The sequence below is a fragment of the Pelophylax lessonae genome (genome assembly GCF_965119305.1).
Source record: "Pelophylax lessonae genome assembly, chromosome: 9".
Taxonomy (NCBI): domain Eukaryota; kingdom Metazoa; phylum Chordata; class Amphibia; order Anura; family Ranidae; genus Pelophylax; species Pelophylax lessonae.
The window spans coordinates 145,073,654-145,096,898 of NC_138776.1; the positions used below are offsets into that span (position 1 = coordinate 145,073,654).

At 41.3% G+C, this 23,245-nt stretch overlaps 1 protein-coding gene across 1 annotated transcript in view; it reads right to left on the minus strand.

The window, feature by feature from the left end:
* The window catches only part of NPFFR1 (neuropeptide FF receptor 1), a 402,077-nt gene that overhangs the window by 177,717 nt on the left and 201,115 nt on the right, over positions 1 to 23,245 (minus strand). Inside the window, exon 2 of the mRNA XM_082268073.1 lies at positions 17,081 to 17,386. Coding sequence (XP_082124199.1) covers positions 17,081 to 17,386 — 306 coding nt within the window. The remainder of the gene's footprint in view (positions 1 to 17,080; positions 17,387 to 23,245) is intronic.

Consider the following 23,245-nt stretch of genomic DNA (forward strand, 5'->3'; position numbering starts at 1 on the left):
AAAAGTCACTTGATTATTGAAGAAGATTCACAAGAGTCACAGTTTTTTCCTTTGAAGCACATTGCTTGCAGCACCTTTTTTGCACATGGACATACAGTATTATCCTATTAATTATTCTACTCACCTTTATCCGAGTGCATTATTTATTTACATTTTATCAGGCACCTAAGCACTTTACTGCCTTCTGCATTATGTATGCATGAATTCCATTATTTATTTATTCATCTATTTATGTTTATGTCAGTATATTATCAGCACTTTTGTGTTATTTGCACATTTATCAAGTTTTTTATTTATTTGATGCTATTTTGCACAATATTAAGAATATTGTTCTATGTTATATGATGATGTTTTAAGAATCTTTCCACTCTATATATACCAGCTGATTTTCTGCCACCCTTTACTTTGCAATATTTTCCACACATTTATTATTCATCTTGGTCTTTACATTATTTCCAACACATTGAATATTTATTATTTATTTATTACTTTTAGTCTTCACTCATTGAGATATTAGCGTCAATATTTTACATTTGATATTATTTTATTGATATTATCATTCTGCCCATTGAGACATTTAGTGCTGCTGATTCTTCCTCTATCCAAGATTTTTTAGAAAACTTTACATCAAATACTACAGTAAAAATGTCCATCAGTTACTCAATGAAATATCACAAAGTGTGTCCAATGAAGTGCAACAGAATTCTAATGTAAGCCATGATAAAACAACAAAGCAAGAATATTGTTTAATGCTGGAACAACCACACCAAACAGTGCCATTAAGAAAAGGCAAAAGCACCAGATCCCAAATCAAGATTTATTTGTATGAACAAACAGGACGTATTCCACCAGGTTGGTTCTTATATATTTAGCTATGGTAATCTTTGTGTACTAAGGTTTTTAGTATATTCTGATAGTACCTTGTCTGGATTAATTAGTTATTAATGTAGGTAAGTGTTTGTATTTGAGCTTTAGCTGTTATAAAATCAGTGGTGTGGCTGATGTGCATTTTGCAGTAATACTGATCCACATTCCACTCACATTCCGGTGTAACATCCAGACAGGCCTGGATTGGCTAATTGGGAGCACCGGGAGAATTCCCGGTGGGCTGGTCGGTTTTTTTGGCCACTAGGGCCGTTGTCATGGCCAGGGGCGGACTGGCCAAGTTGCCTGGGGGGCCCCACGCAGGGTGGCAATTTCCCCGATCTGATCCTCAGGACACCGCAGCAGCACCTTTAGTGTGCACTAGACTGGTTGCTAAGATGGCCAGCCGCTTGGCATCTAGCAACCAGTGACGTGCACAGAAGAGGACCCGGAATGCACAGCGGATGAGAATCTTCCTCATCCTCTTCCGCGCCTATTGGAATGTGTGGCATGTGGCTCCACCCACCTCCTTCCTGCATCTTCACTGTGCGGCCGACAGGGGCAGAGACTGCAGGTGGGAGGAGCGGAGGAGGAGAAGGCGGCACCCAGGGACAGCTGGCAGCTTTTTTTTTTTCATGCAGGAATAATGGCTTTTTTTTTTTCAGCCAGGACCTTTGGCGCTGGCTCCTTGCATTGGCGCTTACTACAGTCACTTATAATCACAGAAGCCCGGCTTCTGTGTTTTATAAGTGACAGCGACCCCGGCAGCACGCTAAAAAACCCTCCATGCTCTTCCTGCATATTCAACAGAGGAGGGGGCGCGACAGGATGAGCAGGGGGCATGGCACGACGAGAAGGGGGCGGGGCACACAACTCTTGCCTCGAGCCTTCAGCATCACAAGAAGCCCGTGGCATCAGCCTGACCTGTAAGTTACAGTCTATTCTTTTCTGTGGGGCAGAGGACAGGGAGGGGAGGAATGTGCTGCACTGGGCACTGGGCAGGGAGGAGAGAAGAGATCTGTAATGGGAAGGAGGGGGCAGAAATTTTGGAGAGAGCTTTGTGGGGGGGGGGGGGGGTTGACCTGTGAGATATGCACACCTGCCCTCTGTACATAGCATAAGCTGTCCAACACAAACCTGCCAATTTTTCAGAAATAACAAAAAGAACAATGTTATATATTACCTTGCATTGAAGTGACAGTGCTAACATACATACACACATATATATACTCAAGATCCTAAATAATCTTCCAAAAAAACATGTATAATAGTGAAACAGAAAACATACTATAATCTCCCTAATATGCAAAACCAATCAATATAATGTGTGAGAAATAGAAAGGCCATCTGTAGATCAGCAACTGCGTGTCAGGAAGCCCTTACAAAACACCTCCATGTGCAATGCCTGCTCACCTGAAATTTTAACCCATTACAGGTCATATTGCGCCTTTTGTATGTTTGTTTATAGTCAGGTGTGGTTCCACTCAAGATGTATACTCCTCTTCCGCTGAAAAACACTCCGCTGGGGAATGAGTACGCAAGATATGAAAGAATAGGCTTTTAGCATAGTTGGTCTTAAAAGTGAGGTATTTTAAAAAGATTAAAAACACTTACAATTGCAGTACTTGCCAAAACGCATGTAAAAAAACAGTCCTTTGGGACGGTAAATCTCCTCCTCACCGCGATACTTCTGTGGGCACAGAAGTATCTAGGTGAGGAAGAGACTTACCACCCAAAAGGACTGTTTTTTTACATGCGTTTTGGCAAGTACTGCACTCCTGAACCCTGACCTCTGTAGGTAGTGCGATCCTGACCTCTGTAGGTAGTGTGATCCTGAACCCTGACCTCTGTCGGTAGTGCGATCCTGAACCCTGACCTCTGTCGGTAGTGCGATCCTGAACCCTGCCCTCTGTAGGTAGTGCGATCCTGAATCCTGACCTCTGTAGGTAGTGCGATCCTGAACCCTGACCTCTGTAGGTAGTGCGATCCTGAATCCTGACCTCTGTAGGTAGTGTGATCCTGAACCCTGACCTCTGTAGGTAGTAAGATCCTGAATCCTGACCTCTGTAGGTAGTGCGATCCTGACCTCTGTAGGTTAGTGCGATCCTGAACCCTGCCCTCTGTAGGTAGTGCGATCCTGAACCATGCACTCTGTAGGTAGTGCAATCGTGAACCCTGTAGGTAATGCAATCATGAGCCATGCACTCTACACATAGCACACTCTTGAACCCTGCCCCCTGTAGGTAGTGCAATCCTGAACCGTGCATTCTATACGTAGCGCACTCGTGAACCTTACCCTCTGTAGGTAGTGCGATCTTGAACCGTGCACTATGTACAGAGTGCACAGTTCAAGATCGCAGAGTACATAGTGCACTTCTGAACCCTGTAGATAGTGCAGTCCTGCGCCGTGCACTCATCACATAGCACACTCCTGAACCCTGCCCTCTGTAGGTAGTGCGATCTTGAACCCTGCACTCTGTACATAGCGCTCTCCTGAACCCTGTCTTCTGTACGTAGTGCAATCCTGAACCTTGCACTCTGAATGCAATGTACTTCTAAACACTGCACTCTGCACATAGTGCACCCTGTACGGAGCACAATCCTGAACCCTGCACTTTATACATAGCACAATCCTGAACCTTGCACTCTGTATTCAGTGCACTCTGAATGTAACATACTCCTGGGCTCTGCATGTAGCGTACTCCTGAACCCTGCACTCTGTATGTAGCACAATTCTGAACCCTGCACTCTTTATCTAGCACAATTCTGAACCCTGCACTCTTTATCTAGCACAGTCTGAACCCTGTACTGAAAATTCAATGCACTCTGGAACCCTGAACGTTGTACACTGCACACTATGTACAATAGGGCTTCGCATCTTCACTTACCTCACAATTCGATGCGATTGCGATTATTAGGGTCGCGATTCGATACGATTCGATTACGCGATGCATCACTATGGGGACCCTTTTCTAAAGGGGGATCTATGGTGACCCTGCTCTAAAGGCGGATCTATGGGGACCCTTCTCTAAAGGGGGATCTATGGGGACCCTGCTCTAAAGGAGATCTATGGGGAGCCTGGGCCTGTCCTAAAGGGGATCCAGGGGAACTGAGCTCTAAAGGGGGATCTATGAATGCATCGATTCGGCGATTATATTCAGCAGCCCTAATGTACAAAGCACACTCCTGAACTCTGCACTCTGTGCTTAGTGCACTCCTCAACTCTGTACATAGCATACTTACACTCCTCAACTCTGCACTCTGTAGGTAGTGCACTCCTCAACCCTGCAATCTGTACATAGCGCACCGCTGAATTCTGCACTTTGCACGTAGCACATTCCTCAACTCTGCACTGTTCACAGTGCGCTGCTTAAACTTGCACTTTATGTGTAATACATTTCTCAAATCTACATTCTGTACATAATGCCCCCCTAAACTCTGCACTCTTCCTCTCTCTCTCTTCTTCCCTCTTTCTTTCACTCCTACTTCTCTCTCTCCTTGAATGAATTACAAAGCTGTAGAGCACAGTGCGCCATTGCAAACTTATATTCTGAGGTTTTAATTACATTATTTTAATATAGTCAGTCGTGAACTAAAGTGGGCCGGTCTAATGCATGAAACTACAGGGCTGAAAATGAGTCCCACTCCGGCCCTGCATCCAGAGCACTGAGCTCAGAAAGTTGTTCTGTAACCAGAAAATGTTCTTGCACATGTTATGAAGTAAAAATGGGATGTACACAACTGAATACAAAAGGTAAGCGTAAATTACCTAGAGTACTTTGCATACTATTGGCCCTGTTCACAAAGCTTATCAGAAGCAGAAGGATTTTGAATTTTCAGCCCTTTGACTTTTATTTTTATATCTGGTTGGACTTTCTTTAAAATGACAACTGTAATTTTTTTTCCAAAATAAGGATTCTTATCTTGGAGATTTTAGATTAGTGAAGTGAGCCTTAAATATCTTGCTATTTATTGTTACCCATTTTCCTCATTTTAAAAGTGTGGACCACAAATTAATATTTTGATAAGTATTACAGCTATAGCTTTAAAAGTGTGGACCACAAATTATTAATATTTTGATAAGTATTACAGCTCTAGCTTATAAAAAATAAAAAAATAGTTCTGTAATCTTTTTCTTACTCTTACCCATTTTTTAAAATACAAAATATAAAGGCACCCATTCTTACAGTTTTCCATTGAACATGACTGATGGCTCTGCTCTCTGCATTACATGCAGAATTACGTGCCAAACATTTTTGGTTTATCTCAAGCATATTTCAGGCTATATAACGTTGAAGTGAAAAACACAGAAGAACTTCAATAACATTTTCTGCAAATGACAATTCAAGCATACGGTACCTATCTACAGTAGTTGGTCTAAAATTTAAATTCCAATTTTATACTGCTAAGCAACCAAACAAAAAAGTACCATTTTTTTTTTTTTTTTATATACATTGTGCTCCGTGCACAATGCATTTCATGCATTCAAATAAGTTGAACATTTCTAACATTAAGGACTGTAACGCATTCTGAAGTAAAAACTGTTTATGGAGAGAAAAAGTTAAATTATAAAGTAGAATTTGTAGCTTGATAATCTTAGCAAGGAAAGACCTTTTGTTATAACCAACTTGGGTTCTTCCATGTGTGGCCATGTTAGGATTTTAGATGTTTGGTTATCAAAAGAAACCTAATTCTGTCACTTTACATTTCACATTGGTGTATAGCAACCTGTCTGCGTTGTTCAGTTGATCACTTTTGATTTCCACTGTTATGCGTTTAAATATCTCTCAAATGTTTAGTAAATTTGAAACAAAACAAGCAATACACTTTGGTTTAGATGTTGTCGATTTGTAATTTTTTATAATTTAATAAGAATGTATTTTTATATATGGACTCTATTTTTGTGAATGGTTCCCAAATTATCACCACAATGTGGATGATTCCAACAGCATCATAGTGTATATGCAGAGAAATGCCAGCAGTGATCATGATTTCATGCTCTCCTGCCTATAAACAGGTTTCCAGTGATAAATAAAAACATATAGTTTTTGTTTGCTCTGACAGCACGGTGTATGGGTTTTTAGACTTGCTGGATCCATGCACGTTTTATTACTTAGCAATCCAGTCACATTTTATCAGGTGAAATATTGAAACACACTGGCTTTAGTGTAAATTATCCGAACCAAGTATACAAAAGCATTATTTTTTGCATATTCAACGTGCATGACAAAATAGGACCACGCTGTACGCTTTCATCATTGTACAATCAGCTACATAGATTTAGCAATCACATTCACTTTGTGCACGTGTGTTTCAAGATATAAGCAGGTTGGAGTGATTTATTCCTGCTCTTCTTAATTTTCTGTAGTAAATCAAGCCTATTGTTTTTACTCAAGATGCAAAACGACATCATGCTTTTTTGAAAAATTTCCACACGTAACAGTAAAGGTAAAATAAAAAAAAACTGAGACTCACGTTACAGTACTGTTTGTCAAACAGAATAGATTTACTTCTATTCTCAGATATTTGTTAGCACTTTTACAGCAAATTGAGTAACTGAACCTCTTGCTACATTCAAATTCAGAATTTACCCTTTTTTTTCTATTTGTCCAGTATGCTTCCAGAGAGTAATTTTGACTTAGGAAAATAGAGGAATCTTACTTATAGCTTCAATTATTGCAGGAAACAGATCCGGGGAGGGATTCATTGATCCGGGTGGACGTTGGCTCTCTGTTGGTACCACGTGATCGCTATGACCAATCACAGGAGATCCCATGACAAGTTCAAGTCATCCATTGTGTACAATTGTGTTGCTAGCTGCGGTTGGTCACACTGATCACATGGTACAGACAGGGCCAATCACAGCCCATCTGTACCATGTGTACCATGTGATTTAGATGTGACCAATCACAGCTAATCACAACAAATTACACCAAATAAATTAGTTTAATTCAGCAAAAACGGTTGCTTATAACCATGTGAGATTCATTGGTATAAACAATCCTAATGTGTAAAAGAAAAAAAAAGAAATTATTACTATGATAACACTGTATTGCTCTGGAGTATAAAAACACATCTTTAAAAAAATGTAATTACAAAGAAAAAAAATGATATTAATAAATTTTTTTTTAACATACTGTCACCAGTTATTGTCCTTGATCACCACCACAACCAATATATGATAATGCTATACTGCACTGGTGACAGTACATAAAAAAAAATTGTGAATTTTTTTTATAATTTCTTCATTTTCCAAAAAATTGTGACAAAAAATTTCAACTTCAAAATACTCTCCATGCCTCCTAAATACCTTGGACTTTCTACTTTCCAAAAAAGGACCATTTTTGGGTATATTTGTACTGTCCTAGTGTTTTCATGCCTCAAGAAATGAGATGGGCCATAAGTACATCAGGATTGATGGATTTTCAGATATATACCATAGTTTGTGGACTCTATAACTTTCCTACAGACTAAATATTATACACTGATTTGGCTTATTTTCACAAAAAAAATAGCAGAATACATTTTGGCCTACATTTCTAAAGAAAGATTATTTATTTGTAAAATGTTATAACAGAAACAAAGAAATATTTTTTTTTTTCAAAATTTTCAGTTTATTTTCATTTATTTAGCAAAAAAAAAACACAAAAAAACCCAGGGGCGATAAAATACTTTTAATAGAAAGTTCTATTTCATATGGGTACCGTGTTGTATGACCTTGTGAATATCATTCGAAGTGTGACTGCGCGGAAAGCTGAAAATTGGCCTGGGCAGGAAGGGGGTAAAAATCCCCAGTATTAAAATGGTTAACTTTCTTTGAAACTGAGCTGTGTAGAAATTTAAAAACTACCCAGGACTGGGGAAAAGGAGCTTTGGGGGTGGGGGGCACAGAGCACCCCCTGCCCCAAAGCATCCACCCCTCAATGTTGAGAGAATGTGGCCTGGTATGGTCCAGGAGGGGGGGTTGCTTACACATCCCCTCCCCTTTCCTGACCTGCTGGGCTACATGCTCAGATAAGGGTCTGGTATGGATTTTGAAAGGGGGGGGTTGGCATGAAGTGGCATGGCAAAGTCAGATTAGAAGCTGTATGACCTTCGTGTCAGATCAGTGTGAACAAAGCCTAAACGAGAAAACGAATGCAGCCTCCACATATAAGAGTAGGTAAGCTGCAATATATATTCGCTTTTGCAAATTTTCAGTGTAATACAATTTTATGCTGCACCTCAGAGCTGGAAAACACCATACTGTGTGTTGCTGTGCTGTTAATTTTTAAAGGCACCTCGATGCACTAAAGCAACACAGCTCTAGTGCACATGTGTTGCAGCGCACCGTTAAAGAACAGTACCACACTTCTATGCATTGTGGTGCCCATCATCGACAATTGGGTCCCTTCCACATGAGACGGGCTCCGTTGGAGTCCACCTGCTCAGTGGGAAACCCGTCCTCTGATCCCCGCTGAGCAGGCAGATGGCTGGTCCATGTCCGCCGTGCAACCTGCTCTCCTCTATGAGTGGTTGGATGTAAACTGACCGCCTGTCTGAGCACACCCGACTGCCATCCAATCTGATCTGCCAGACGGGGAATGCCATCAGTCTGATTTTTAGCAGATAGGATTGGATCGATATCAGGGGGTGTCGATGGACACATGCCCATTAACACCCGCCACTCCATAGGGCAGACTGGAGAGTCCGATTAAGTCTGTCTGAAAAATTGACAGGAATACCCAATCAGTCTGCTAGTGCGAAAGGGGCCTAATACTGCATTCCATGGTTTTGCTGTATCATATAACATGTTAGTGCAGTCTAAGTATAGTTGGGTGATTTAATTTGCTGTTGCAGTATAATATGAAATGCTTACTTGACTAGACACATTTCACAAATGAAAATTTAATTTATGTGAGGAGCTTTTTTTTTTTCATGAAATTATTAAATGCCTTTTTTTTAATTATAATTTTATCTCCACAACATGCATTACGTCAATGTGACTTCATCAAGGAGTATGGGGTGGAGCGCTCCATGCTACACAGAGATCTTATCAAACTGCAACCCGATCTATCCAAGAGAGTGAATTATCATCCAAACCAGGTAGTGAGCGGTGAGCTACAGGTTGCATCCCGCTCTGTAAAGCTGTGCTGATTGTATCTTTGGAAGTTTTGTTTTTATGTTCAATAAAATTGAACACATATTTAGTACACAGTGAGCACTATTGTTTGTTCTGTTATCTTTCTATGACCTGATGATGATTGTGAGATTGAACAAGTGAGAAGGAGAAGAACCACAGAGAGCCAGTGCATTACTGATCCCAGCTTTTATAGGGAACAGCCATTTTATGACCTTTTCTAATTTAAAAGGTCTTTTATTAGGGTGAGAATCCATCTTTTACCTCTCTGACGGTGGTGGATATCTTCAATGTACATTGAAAATCATCTGGTACTTTGGGAATGAGAATCACCACATATTGTTGGAGCACAGACTGATGCATTTATGGCCTGTATTTGATATACACCCATGGGGTTTTTTTACATATATATTGAGCACTATTTTGTAAAGATATTATTTGTGGAATCTATTCTATCATTTGTGTGAGCAATATTATAGAATGTAGACACTGATTTTGTGTTTAAGATTTTTAGAGCAGCATATTGGATGATTCATTTTAGAAGTTTTGTTAACTTTGGGTGCTGCGGCTTTTTCTTTGTAGTTTACTGGTAAGTGCAAAGTTTATTGATTTATTGCCATTTATTGCCACCTTGTAAAACTATTGTACTGTACAGTACAGTCAATTTCTAAATGCAACATGAATATGTCAATCTCTTGTGGGTTAATAAAAAACAAGTATGTATTTGACTTTCATGATCTTTAATCACCTCAATACTGGGCACTTTCACCCCCTTCCTTCCCAGGCCAATTTTCAGCTTTCAGTGCTGCTACACTGTACCCAAATGATATTTTTATTGTTTTGTTCACACAAATAGAGCTTTCTTTTGATGGTATTTATTCACCACTGGGTGTCAGTAACAGGTGTGACCAGAAATGTGTGGACTGCCACAGAGAATATCAGGCACAAATATAGTGTTTAACGAATATAATTTATTTAAATATAAGTGAATAACACAAATGTAAATGCACCTCCAGAAAACTAAAACTGTGTAAATCAAACAAGATAACCAAACAATAGTGACACCCAACAAACAACTGCTCAAACCAAATATATACAGAAAACAGGATAAATTAATCGCAATCGTAACAGAGCCATGGTCATACACGGGAGATCAAGTAGAGGGAGCTGGCAACAAGACAGAACAGGGAGAGGGTAACAGGATTTGGAGAAAGCAGGTAGTAGGGGATCCGGCTGCAGGGTCAGGATCAGGGTCCAGGATCAGGATGCGGGGGGGGGCACATGGGGACAACACCAAGGCAGTGAGGAAGAGCATGCACAGGGTTTAAATACACTTCCTGCAACCATCATCAGGTAATGACTGATTGCATGTGATGTCAGCTTTTGGCTGCTGAGTGACACACGCTAGTGGACAGTGGAACTTCAGCCTATAGATCTGGGAGCCACAGTGCCACCAGCAGGTAAACCCTTTCCTGACAGTACCCCCCCTCTAAGGAGCGACCTCCGGGTGCTCCAACCAGCAATAGCTGATGGAGTCCATAAAAGATACCCAGTTGCTGCATATGTCCAGAGGGAAAATTTATTATAGGCCAAAGGAGTGCCGGGTTCCAAATAAGATGCCCTGCTGCCGGGATCCAACAATAAGCTAGATGTCCTGCCGCCTGGGTCTGGTGACTGGCTAGGTACCCCACTGCTGGGGTTAGGCAACTGGCTAGGTATCCTGTTGGCCAGATTCTTAGAGACATATGACATTTGATCCCTCAAGACATAAGACATCCCAACGCTGGGATACCATGGGTCATCCACAAACTTAGCCCTGGGGTCATGTAACAAAACACCGCAACTCCACAATGTCTGGTTACAACCATTTAGATTGCCTGGTTTCCAGGACTTGTTCGCACATCAACAACTATATAGGTTTCCCCAAGGCACTGGTTACCCGACACGGGTTCCCTAATGCACCTGGAGTTGTGGCAATCGCATCCGGGTCGTGGCAAGACATAAATGGTACTCTGCCACTCCCCCGGAGCTCACCACTACCAATTTCATGAAGGCAAATGTAGCTACCAATTGTGACGGGTATGTCCGGACCACAAGGCTTTGGCGCCATCAGAGCAACATACTGTAAAAGGGACCCAACCGAGGCAACTGAAAAAAGAATCTCAGGCAAAACAGGTAAACCATGCAAGGTACACGCAGACACAGAGGTGTCAGCCCCAACGGCAGATGGAATCCTACCCTTTGCTGGACAATCCAGCTGAGCAGCAGGCATAGAGTCAATAAAAGCTAGCTGGGAAGTGGGCACAAAGTCAGTAGAACCCAGCTGGGCAGTAAGTAGTGGATCATTAAAATCATGCTGGTCATTGGTCAGGGGATCATCAGAGGCAGGCTGGACACTGGGCACCCAATCATCAGGCTCAGCGGCGGGCACCGAGTCTTTATACTCGGCAACCTGTAGAGGCACATCAGGCTGGGCAGCAGGCAGAGGCACATCAGGCTGGGCAGCAGGCAGAGCCACATCAGGCTGGGCAGCAGGCAGAGGCACATCAGGGTGGGCAGCAGGCAGAGCCACATCAGGCTGGGCAACAGGCAGAGGCATATCAGGCTGGGCAGTGGGCAGAAGCATATCTGGCTGGGCAGCGGGCAGAGGCAAATCAGGCTGGGCAGCGGGCAGAGGATCAGCAAGGTCAGTTGGGTTATCAGGTTCAAGATCATCAGAGGCCGGCCTAAGCACAATCATAGAGGCAGGCTGGAGCAGATCAGCAGGCGTGGAGGCAGGCTGGAGCAGATCAACTAGCATGGAGGCAGACTGGAGCAGACCAGCTGGCGTGGAGGCAGGTTGGAGCAGATCAGGTGGTGTGGAGGCAGGCTGGAGCAGACCGGCTGGTGTGGAGGCAGACTGGAGCAGATTGGCTGGCGTGGAGGCAGGCTGGAGCAGATCTGCTAGCATGGAGGCAAGCTGGAGCAGATCGGTTGGCGTAGAGGCAAGCTGGAGCAGATTAGCTGGTGTGAAATCAGGCTGGAGCAGATTGGCTGGTGTGGAGGCAGACTAGAGCAGATCAGCTGGTGTGGAGGCAGACTGGAGCAGATCGGTTGGCGTTGAGGAAGACTGGAGCAGATCGGCTGATGTGGAGGCAGACTGGAGCAGATCGACTGGCGTAGAGGCAGACTGGAGCAGAACGGCTGGCATGGAGGCAGACTGGAGCAGATTGGCTGGCATGGAGGCAGACTGGAGCAGATTGGCTGGCGTGGGGGCAGACTGGAGCAGATCGGCTGGGGTGGAGGCAGACTGGAGCAGATCGGCTGGCGTGGAGCCAGAATTGGATAGTGGCAGGATTTTGCAAGTTGGGAAAAACTTTAGTTTCTTTTTGGGTTTTGCCACTGAGGTTCTGCATGTGAACACAAGGCTGTGAGTAGGGGGAGGAGCTAATGCCAAAGAAAAGCTGGGGATGTTGAAAAAGAGGGAGCAGTTGCTAAGGAGAAGAGGTAATCTTCAAGGGGTTAAAGGCAGGGTAGGTGCAGCAAGTGTAAACAGGGCACTGACATATGGTTGGTAGTAGGGTATACTGGGCTGTAACTGTGGTTAGTGTGGGTGATGGAGAGAGAGATCTTTGAGCAGGTGGTTGTCTAGCACTAGGAAGGGATTGGTGCAAGCTGACTGAGGCTGAGTGCAAAATATATGATTATGCTTGTAATAGCGGTTGAACAAGATTCAGTTTACACTCTGCCTGTCTGAGACTGCACTGCATTAATACACTCTACTAGCACCTGTAGGGAACATGCTGAATAGTGCTCAAAGAAATAAGCCGAGTCATCCTCCAATAAACATACCAGTGATTCTACCTGAGCCATATTGACGGGGGGAGAAAAGTCATTACTGCCTTTAGGAGTACTGGACAAAGCCAAATCTGCACAAACTTGAATCAATGGCTGAACATCACCAAACAGCATCCTGCCCTGATCAACAAGGGAATGAGCAAGACGAATGCATTCTAACAGCTGGTCACTGGCCCACTCCTTTAATATCTGGCAGAAGTGTTCTTTTTCCTCTCTCACTAGCAAAGAAAAGTAGATAACCTCCTCAGGATGCATCTTGCAACAAACAACAGCAGAGCCAAGATGGCTTCCCTGTGCAGCCACTTCTGGTCAGGACTGGCCTTGGTAATATGTCAGTAACAGGTGTGACCAGAAATGTTTGGACTGCCACATAGAATATCAGGCACAAATACAGTGTAAAAGAATATTATTTATTTAAAAATAAGTGAATAACACAAATGTAAACGGACCTCCAGAAAACTAAAACTGTGTAAATCAAACCAGATAACCAAACAATAGTGACACACAACGAACAACTGCTCAAACCAAATATATACAAAAAACAAGATAAACGAATCGTAATCGTAACAGAGCCAGGGTCATACACAAGAGATCAAGCAGAGGAAGCTTTGAACAAGACAGAACAGGGAGAGGGTAACAGGAGACGGAGTAAGCAGGTAGGAAGGGATCAGACTGCAGGGTCAGGATCAGGGTCCAGGATCAGGATGCAGGGACACAGGAACGCAGGTCAGGGGCACATGGAGACAACACCAAGGCAGTGTGGAAGAGCATGCTCAGGGTTTAAATACACTTCCTGCTACCAGCATTAGGTGATGACTGATTGCATGAGATGTCAGCTTCTGGCTGCTGAGGGACCCCCACTGGTGGACACTGGAACTGCAGCTTATAGATCTGGGAGCCACAGTGCCACCAGCAGGTAAAGCAAAAAAAGAGCGAAAATTTTGAAAAAAAAAAAACAATATTTTCTACTTTTCAGTTTTAAAAGAAACCAATAAAATCTAATTTCATCATACGTTTTGGACAGAATGTATTCTGCTACATGTCTTTGGTAAACAAAAATCCTGATAAGTGTATGATAATAGGTTTGTGTGAAAGTTATATAGTCTACAAGCTAGGCTATGTATCATTGAAAATTGATCAATCCTGGTACTTACTACCTATCTAATTTATTGAGGCCCTAAAATGTCAGGACATTACAAATACCCCCCAAATTACCTCTTTTTGTAAAGAGGACAGTCCAAGGTATTTAGTAAGAGGCATAGTGAGTTTTTTTTAAGTTGCAATTTTTTGCCCACAATAGTTTGGGTAATGAAGATTTTATTTATTTTTTTCCACAAAATTGTCAAATTAACAAGTTATTTCTTACACATGGCATAGATAAACTTGCAATTACTCCCCAAAACATATTTTGCTACTCCTCCTGAGTATAGTAATACCCCATGTGTGAGACTTTTCCACAGCCTGGCCACATACAGAGGCCCATAATCAAAGTAGCACTGTCAGGCGTTCTAAAGACATAAATTACACATTTAATTTCCTGAGAACCTATCACATTTTTGAAGGCCCTGGAGCACCAGGACAATAGAATTACCCACACAATGACCCTATTTTGGAAAGAAAACACCCCAATGTATATTCTACAAGGCATAATGATTCTTTTGAACATGTCATTTTTTTTCACAAGTTTTTGGAAAATGCGGAAAGAAAATGAAAACGTATTTTTTTTTTTTTTTACACAAAGCTGTCAATTTATAAGATATTACTAACACATAGCATGTACATAGCAAAAATTACACCCCAAAATACGTTCTGCTACTCCTCCTTAGTATGGCGATACCACATGTTAGAGACTTTTCCACATCCTGGCCACATACAGTGGCCCAACATCCAAGTAGCACCTTCAGGCGTCCTAAATAAATAAATTACTTATTTCAGTACCTATCACATTTTTGAAGGTCCTGTGACAGATGTTGATCACTGGGATGTGGCAGATGTTCACTGGGACAAATGTGGCGAATCACGGACAGATGTGGCAGATGATCACAGGCAGATGTGGCAGATGATCACGGACAGATGTGGCAGATGATGTGCGCCAGATGATCACAGACAGATGTGGCAGATGATTACAGACAGGTGTGGTAGATGATCACTGGCAGATGTGGCAGATGATGTGTGCCAGATGATCATGGATAGGTGTGACAGATGATTACAGACAGGTGTGGCAGATGATGTGCGCCAGATTTTCATGGAGAGATGCGGCAGATTATCATGGACAGATGTACCAGATGATCATGGACAATGTGCCAGATGATCACTGGCAGATGTGGAACATGATGTGTGCCAGATGTGCGCTAGATGATCATGGACAGATGTGGCAGATGATGTGTGCCTGATGATCATGGACAGATGTGGCAGATTATCACGGACAGATGTGGCATATGATCATGGACAGATGTGGCAAATGATCATGGACAGATATGGCAAATGATCACAGACAGATGTGGAAAATGATCACGGACAGATGTGGAAAATGATCACGGACAGATGTTCACTGTAACAGATTATTTTACTAGGACAGATGATTGACAGGTGTTTTCACTGTGTTGGGGACACTGCGTGTTAGTGACACTGGGTGTTGGGGACACTATCAGGGTGATTAGTGAGTAAAGAGCAGTAAAACAGCTCAATATTTACTGATCGCCACCTGAAAGCACCAATCCGCTCTCCTCCTTACTGTGTGAGGAGAAGCAGAGCCGATCGCCGTGACAACGGCTCCATTGACATCACATGACGGCTGTGATTGGACATTATATGATCAGGAGGGCCAATCACAAGGCCTTCCTGCTGAGCAGGGTTGTGCTGTGTCCTGGTGACACAGGCACACCGAGATCGTGCAGCTGCGCTTGCACCCAGCTGCACGATCTCCCTCCTTCTGAAGGCCATTTCTGAACATCTATTCAGAAGCTCCCACTAAGCCGTTTATATGCATTGCAGTTAGAGCAGTCTTGTGACTTCTACCAGTGTCCGGCCAAGCACTGGTTAAAGCTTGTAAGTGGAGTTTTCATTCTCCACTGACTGCCCTATGAGGCTGCATGACCCCTGACCCTCAGTCTGGACAGTGCTGATTGGCCCTGTGCTGGTCACATGCATCCTTCAAAAAAAAAAAAAAACTCTCTAGCAATACACACAAAACTGAGCATGTGCAGACTGCTTCCTATCAGTGGATGGATTGGAGACAGCAAAGAACGGGAGGACCAGAGAAGACAGGATCACACAGCCTTTTTACCCAATGTGGGGAATTAACCCCTTAGGTTCCACAGTGAGTAACAAGCATACTTTACTGTTTATATAGACTGAATCTACAGTTGTGGGCTTAGTAACACTTTAAGAACTGTTTTATTCAGTAAAGATACTGTACTTGTAAGGTCCGGATTTTCTCTCTGTACATCAGATTTTTTAATTAAAAAGAAATATTGCATTCTATGGGGTCTGTTGACAGTTATAAATAGACCCCTTAGGGTCACAAACCCATCTGTCTGTTACAGAAACTCATGTTATTGTTTCAGTATCCTTGCTTCGATTTCCTCTTACAAGCCTCTTACAACACTAACGTTCAACATACTTGTACTAGGTTCTCTGATAAAGATCATCTGAGAAACAGGTATGCTAAAAAGTTTACATACTCCTGGCAGATTTTTGAGGATGTGGACCATTTTCTTATTAAACTAGTGATCAGACTGAACACAATTTTTTATTTGAATAGTATTCAAATAAACTCTAATGCATCACATAATAGCACTATTTTTAAGCAAACTAGAGCAATACGGCAAAAGTTTGCATGCCCTTAATTATTTTTATTATGTTTGACATCAGTGATTGCTTGCTTTGATTCATAAGAGTTGTGATTGAGTTCCTTTTTTTCTATGGTATGTGGTAAAGCGGCCCTTTCTTAGCAAAAAGCCTCTAGTCCATTTCAATTTTTAAAATATTTGGCTGTCTAGCATGAAGTCCTAAACTGACTCAATGATGTTGCTGTCAGTAAATTGTTATCAGCACTCTGGAACCTCAAAGTTTTTTTGCTGTAGCAACTGAAGGACCAATTTGGCCATATGTTTTAGGTAATTGTTATATTGTAAAGTCCAAGTACACCTCGTGTGCAGCTTTGGGGCTGATTATAAGCTTATTAACACAACTGTAGTGAGAAATAATAACACTAGCATAAAATATTCCTTTGTTCACTTAGGCCACCATATAACTTACCAGTAATAAGGTTGTCCACCAAAGTTGTTGGCATACAGAAAATTCCAACTAGCAAGTCGCTGACTGCAAGGTTCAGAATGAACATGTTGGTAACTGTACGCATCTGACGATTCTTTAGTACAATGAAGCATACCAACATGTTGCCAATCATGCACATAAGAAAGATGAAAGTATAGGCCAAGATAAACATGGCAGCTACAGATGAGGAGTGCTGGTAGTAGAAGGAGAATGTGAGATTATCTCTGGAGACGTGGGTCTTATTCCCGAAGCCAAGGGAACTGATGTTGAAAGGTGGCACAACAGGTCCTAAAAAAAAAATAATAATAGAATAATAAATTAGTATTTTGATCTCTTAAGGTTATGTAGTGATCAAATGACTTTTATCTTAGTTATTCACAATCATGCTTTTATCTTCAGAGACATTTTAGAAGAGCCCAAACCTTTTTTTTTTTTCAAATGAAAAACCAGCGTAATGACTTTGTTGTTTCATGCTAGATTCTTTTAAAAATGTTGGTTCTTTTTTTCTTAAGTAGAGAAGTATGCATTTTTCATTTACTTTGATAGATTAGTACTAAAGAAAATTATTTCATTTATATGAGTCCGAATTGTTCCATTTCTGCATAGATGCCACTTGATGTTTAGAGCTAATACTGGATTTTTAAAGGATTTGTCTCTGAACATTTTATGTTTTAGAAGGGGTTCCTCGTTGTTTTTTTTTTTTTTTTTTTAGCACTTGACTATACTATAAAATAATCATTCATTTCTATGGTCTTTTTCTGTTAACTGTTAAAGTTGTGTAAGAACAGCATGTAAAATGTATAACACACAACACACATTCAAATCTTAATACCCACTTGCTTTTGGATAACTGTATGAACTAAAAATTATATAACAAGTCCTAAACCTATAAACCCAGTAAAAAAAAAAAAAACTAAACTAAACTAAAAAAATATTGTTAAAAACGTGTCACTAAAAATAAGTCACAAGTGAATGAATAATATCATATATAATATATATAATATATATATATATATATATATATATATATATATATATATATATATATCAATAATAATCATATATGTCATATTACCTTGAGCTATTGAATGCAAAAAACAATGCCTGTGTCCAAGAACTACCAATATACTGTATAATGGTTAACGCTGTATATTATCTAATAAACAAAAGTGTAGCACCTTAAAGACATATATGCAATCAAGCATAGCAAAGATATAAGCACAGATAGATAGATAGATAGATAGATAGATAGATAGATAGATAGATAGATAGATAGATAGATAGATAGATAGATAGATAGATAGATAGATAGATAGATAGATAAAAGCAATGGTTCATATAATGGTAATAATTTCTTTGTTTATATATTGGTCCATAATTAAATCACCAATCCAGTGAGCAGACAGCAAGGCAATGGTGTACAGATTAGTAGACTACCACCAGTGTAAAAAAATGCAAACTCATTGGATGTAATGGCTGCCAATTACAACAGCAAATGCGCCTCAACACTCTCTATGGAAGTCTCTCCGGAAATCACACAGTGGATGGTCTCACCAATCATTAAAATCAGGGTCCCAGTGAGAATAAATAAGCTCACCCAGAGCCCAGAAGTGACATAAATAAAGCATTGGAAGTGTTTACTATGCGGTCTGCCCAGTGCTGCTCAGCCTTGGAGAGGGCTATCCAGTGAAGCTCTCTAGATGGCACTTGTCGTGGTTAAACTCAGCTTGTTACCTTCTGAATGAATAGCTTGGTGTATTTCCACTTTTGCAGCCAAATTGGGATGATACTTACATTATATTCATTACAAGTCCCCATTACATACCAAAAAAATAAAAATAAAAAAATTGCAGCTTACCTTTTTTAGATGCTCTACTCTGGACCCAACAGAAAGGAAAAATGCTACTAAAGTTATTTTTTTTTTTGTGAGAGGGCTGGGCAGCTGTGTTTGCCCAAAAAAACATTTCTGTATTATCTAGGCAGATCTTCATTATCATTTCTAACTAGATCTGAACACCATCTGTCCTAACAATGGGTTAAACATATAGAAACCACCCTCCAGCATTGTACAGACCTTAGGAAAGGTTCACTCTTACATAGCTCAAAAAATCTTGTAGTTAGCTATGGTACCTTGTCTCGAGAAACATACAAAATTTTTTTAGACGTGCTTTGTGAATAGGAACACACAATCAACATATAGTGGGGTTTACTTTAACTTAAATGCAAAAGTCAAATACACTTTGAATAAAAATTCCTCAGGTGCTGTCTAAGGTCCTCTGTGTCCCTCTTATTTAGAGGTGGACTTACCAGATTTTATTGACCTAACAGTGCCTTTTCCCACTAATGGCAATGCAAACTCCTTTCAGCCATTCTGTCCTCCTCAGCATTACACAATAACAAATTAGAATGAGAAAGAAAAGAATCTCTATAGTGTATCAATAGACCATTACTACTAGACTTCTTCAGAAGCGATTTTAATAGCAACATTTTATACAATACACAGAATCTCTCTCTACTCTCTGCCCATTTCCCAATAAACATAAGTGGTTGATGTTTTAACCTTTGCAGGTGCAGTACAGCCTTAACCAATAAATATGCAATACAATATTTATTTGAGCAGTGCAACTCTTTTTCGAGATTTCTTATTTTTGGTGTGTATTTTTTTTGTGTGTGTGTGATTTCATTTTTGATTTGGTTAATTTTGAGGTTAGGTTTTGGTAGCACACATGGGGTTTTCATTTGCATTAAAATTTATCCGCATAACCAACCTCAAAATTGCTTGTGCCTGTGAAATGGGGAAATGCTAAGGTACACAAAATGATCCATATTGGATGCTATAAAAGCATTTTTCATGGGTATCAATTTACAGATAACAGTGAAGAATTATCCCCCTCACTGCAGAATGCATGGCAATGCCCAAAGTGTGTGAAGCAGTTATTATTTTCATATGTGTGTGAACCCGATGCTCTTGTTTGCGTATACATTTCTTGTACAAAAGTTTTTATTTTGAAAATAAAGGCATTGACATACATCAAATACACGATACATGTGTACAATGAGTAAAGAAAAAACTGGAACGCAGAGAAATAGATATTGGCAGAACATGTTACAAACATAGTACGTGCGCCAACCGGGAAACAACACGGACCAAATAATGAACATCAACAAGCAGAAGAGCACAGGAGGGGACCTAAAGTCCCTTATTATATCACAATGTAGGAAGGTCATCATAAGGAAAAGGTTCATTACGTTCCAATGAGCAAACAAAGGCTGGACCAGAGAGTACCAAGCCGGGAAGGAAAACAACAGTACGAGACAAAGACAAAAAAGGAAGGAAAAGTGAGAAAGTAGGACAAACAAGAAGAGAGAGACGACAATAGAGAAAGGCAAAAGAAGGGGCGGGGAGGAGGAAGGGGGAGAGGAAAAAAAAAAAGGGGGGGGGGGGACAGGCCCTGCGGGGTGTGCGCCCAGGAGGCATTTAAAGAGAGAGAAGGGTGGTCTGGAATCTAGAAGGGGCAACGGTAGAGATCCAAGGGTCCCACACCTTAAGAAACTTAGCGTGAGAATCAGAAACTATCGCAGTCAACTTTTCATTAACGAGAATATCATTCATACGGTTTTTGGCCACCTCAAAGCTAAGCAACGGGGTCTTCCAAGATCGAGCAATGGTCAATTTCGTGGCCGTAAACAAGTGCTGAGCCAACTGCCGCTGTGCACGAGTCAAATCAGGTATAGGCTTGCACAAGAGAGCCTCATACGGATCCTTCTTCAGGGTGACTTGAAAAATATTACGGAGTAAGGCATAAATCCTAATCCACAGTCTGCGCACCCTGGGACATGTCCACCAAATATGCGCCATTGTCCCCTCCTGAGCGCATCCCCGGAAACACAGGGGGGAGTAGGCGGGTATAAATTTAGCCAGTCTGGCCGGAGTATAGTACCATCGGTAAAATACCTTGTAAGCATTTTCCAGAATCAAGACATTGCGGGAACACTTAGAGAGAGCCGCCGTCATGTGCTGCCAATCTTCCTTGTCCAGACCGCCCCCCAGTTCTAGTTCCCAGTTGGAATGATATGCCGAGAAAGGGGGTGTATCGCAGGCGATAATAGAAGCATATAGAAGGGATATGAGTCCCGTCGAGTGGGGCCGTGCCCTACAGATGCTCTCAAATGGCGTAAGCGTATAGGGTAAGGGTCTATGCTTAACAAGTTGCTGAAGAAAATGATGGAGTTGCATATAACGAAAATGCTCCCGCAGAGGTATATCATGCGAGGAGCGAAGGGCCCCAAAGGGAAGTATCTTCGTGGGGGTAGTTTGCGTATACATTTCATATGTGTGTGTAAGAGGAGGTCTAGGTGCTTAATTTATCCATTGCTTTATATGCTCCCAGATGGAGGCTGACATAAATAAGAATTAAGGACCACACTACAAAGAAGGTCCTTGACAAGGTAATGTGGTTCACATATATTTGCAAATGTTGTACAACTAGAATCTCTGAGGGGAATTTATCAAAAATAGAGCAACCAACATCTGAAGCAGTTTTGCATGTCAACTGATCCACTTCTATCTTTCATTTTCAACGTTTATCTGAACTTTATGGCTAGTAGAGATGAGCCGAACATGCCTCTGTTCGGTTCACACCATAACTCCCGAACAGAGAAAAAGTTCTTACCCGAACAATGAACCCTATTAAAGTCTATGGGGCCCAAACTTGAAAAATCAAAATTTCCCATTTTAAAGGCTTATATGCAAGTAATTGACCCTGGGGATGTGAATAAATGCAAAAAACATGTTCTGGCGGTGGTGGAGGGCGGTGTGATTGCCGACGGATCTACATCAGGGGACATTGTTTTTTAATTTTTAATAAAGGAATTGTCAAAGACTCATGTACTGTCTTTATTCACTTTTTTGGTGAATGGGTAGGGGTACTATGTAGTCCCCCGGATGTTAGAATATAGTAGCTCAGCAGGAGTTCTCCATCTACTTCAAGTGTGTGGCTGGAGGAATTGAGTCATTTTCTTTCATTTAACCCTGCTGGTTGAACAAAGAGAAAACGACTCATATATGGCCAGTCTTAAACTCCAGCTTAGTAAAAGCTGCTTACATACATTGCATGTAGTCAGTACAATATTTCTTTATTCTTTTTCTGCAAAACAAAACACTCTAATCAAGATTGCCAGCTGCTGACATACTGTGCATGGAGTCAGTACAATATTGATGGCTATTGCCTCTGAAAACAATACATTGTGTTTTTTTTTTTTTCATAATACACTATGCCTGGTCTCTCCCTGTTAACTTGCAGCCTAATAAGGCTACCTATATACTGTGCATCAATTACACAATATTTCGAGCTATTCTTAGTAAAATAGCACAGTCTAATTTTTATTTCTTTATACAACCTGCCTAAATTTGTGTCCTATTAAAGTGGATTACATAGTGTTCATTGAGCTTGTTCAATATGTTGTCTTTTTTCTCTGAATAACTACATTTCAATTTTTATTTTGTGATAAAATCTGCCTCACCTCTCTATTCTAATTTGCAGCCTAATAATGTGTCTTGCAAACTGTGCATCAACTGTACAATAATTCTGACTAATATTTGTGAAATAATCTAATAACAATTTCCTGATAAAACATCATCTTTGATGGTGAAAATAAATTTCTTCTTTAGTTCTGGCTCACAGATGTATAAGAAAGCCTCTAAAGCTTGGTTACTTTAGCTGATTGCATACCAAAGAAACATCATTACAAACTGACCAAGTCCCTAAAAGGTCATTTTGCTTTCAAGGGGGTTGATCATTTCCTTACACACTTGTCCTGTGAATAACACAGCTAAAACTTAAAATAATCAGTCTCATCTCAGGGTTGCTTAACCACTCGCCGACCGCTCACATTGAGCGCACTGCGGCAAAGTGGCTCATTATCGTCCAGCGATGTAGACCTACTTCGCTGAACTCCTCCCCTTGTGGGCAGCGCATGCGCGCCGCCGGAGGCTCGCTCCCGCTGCATTCAGACACAGCGGGAGTCGGGCCAGGGGAGGACAGGTGGTGATCACCACCGCTCTTCCCCGATCGTCGGGGATCGAGTGAGGAGATCCGCCCACTTGTGTAAACAAAGCGGGCGGATCTCCTTTGTGACAGGCAGTCA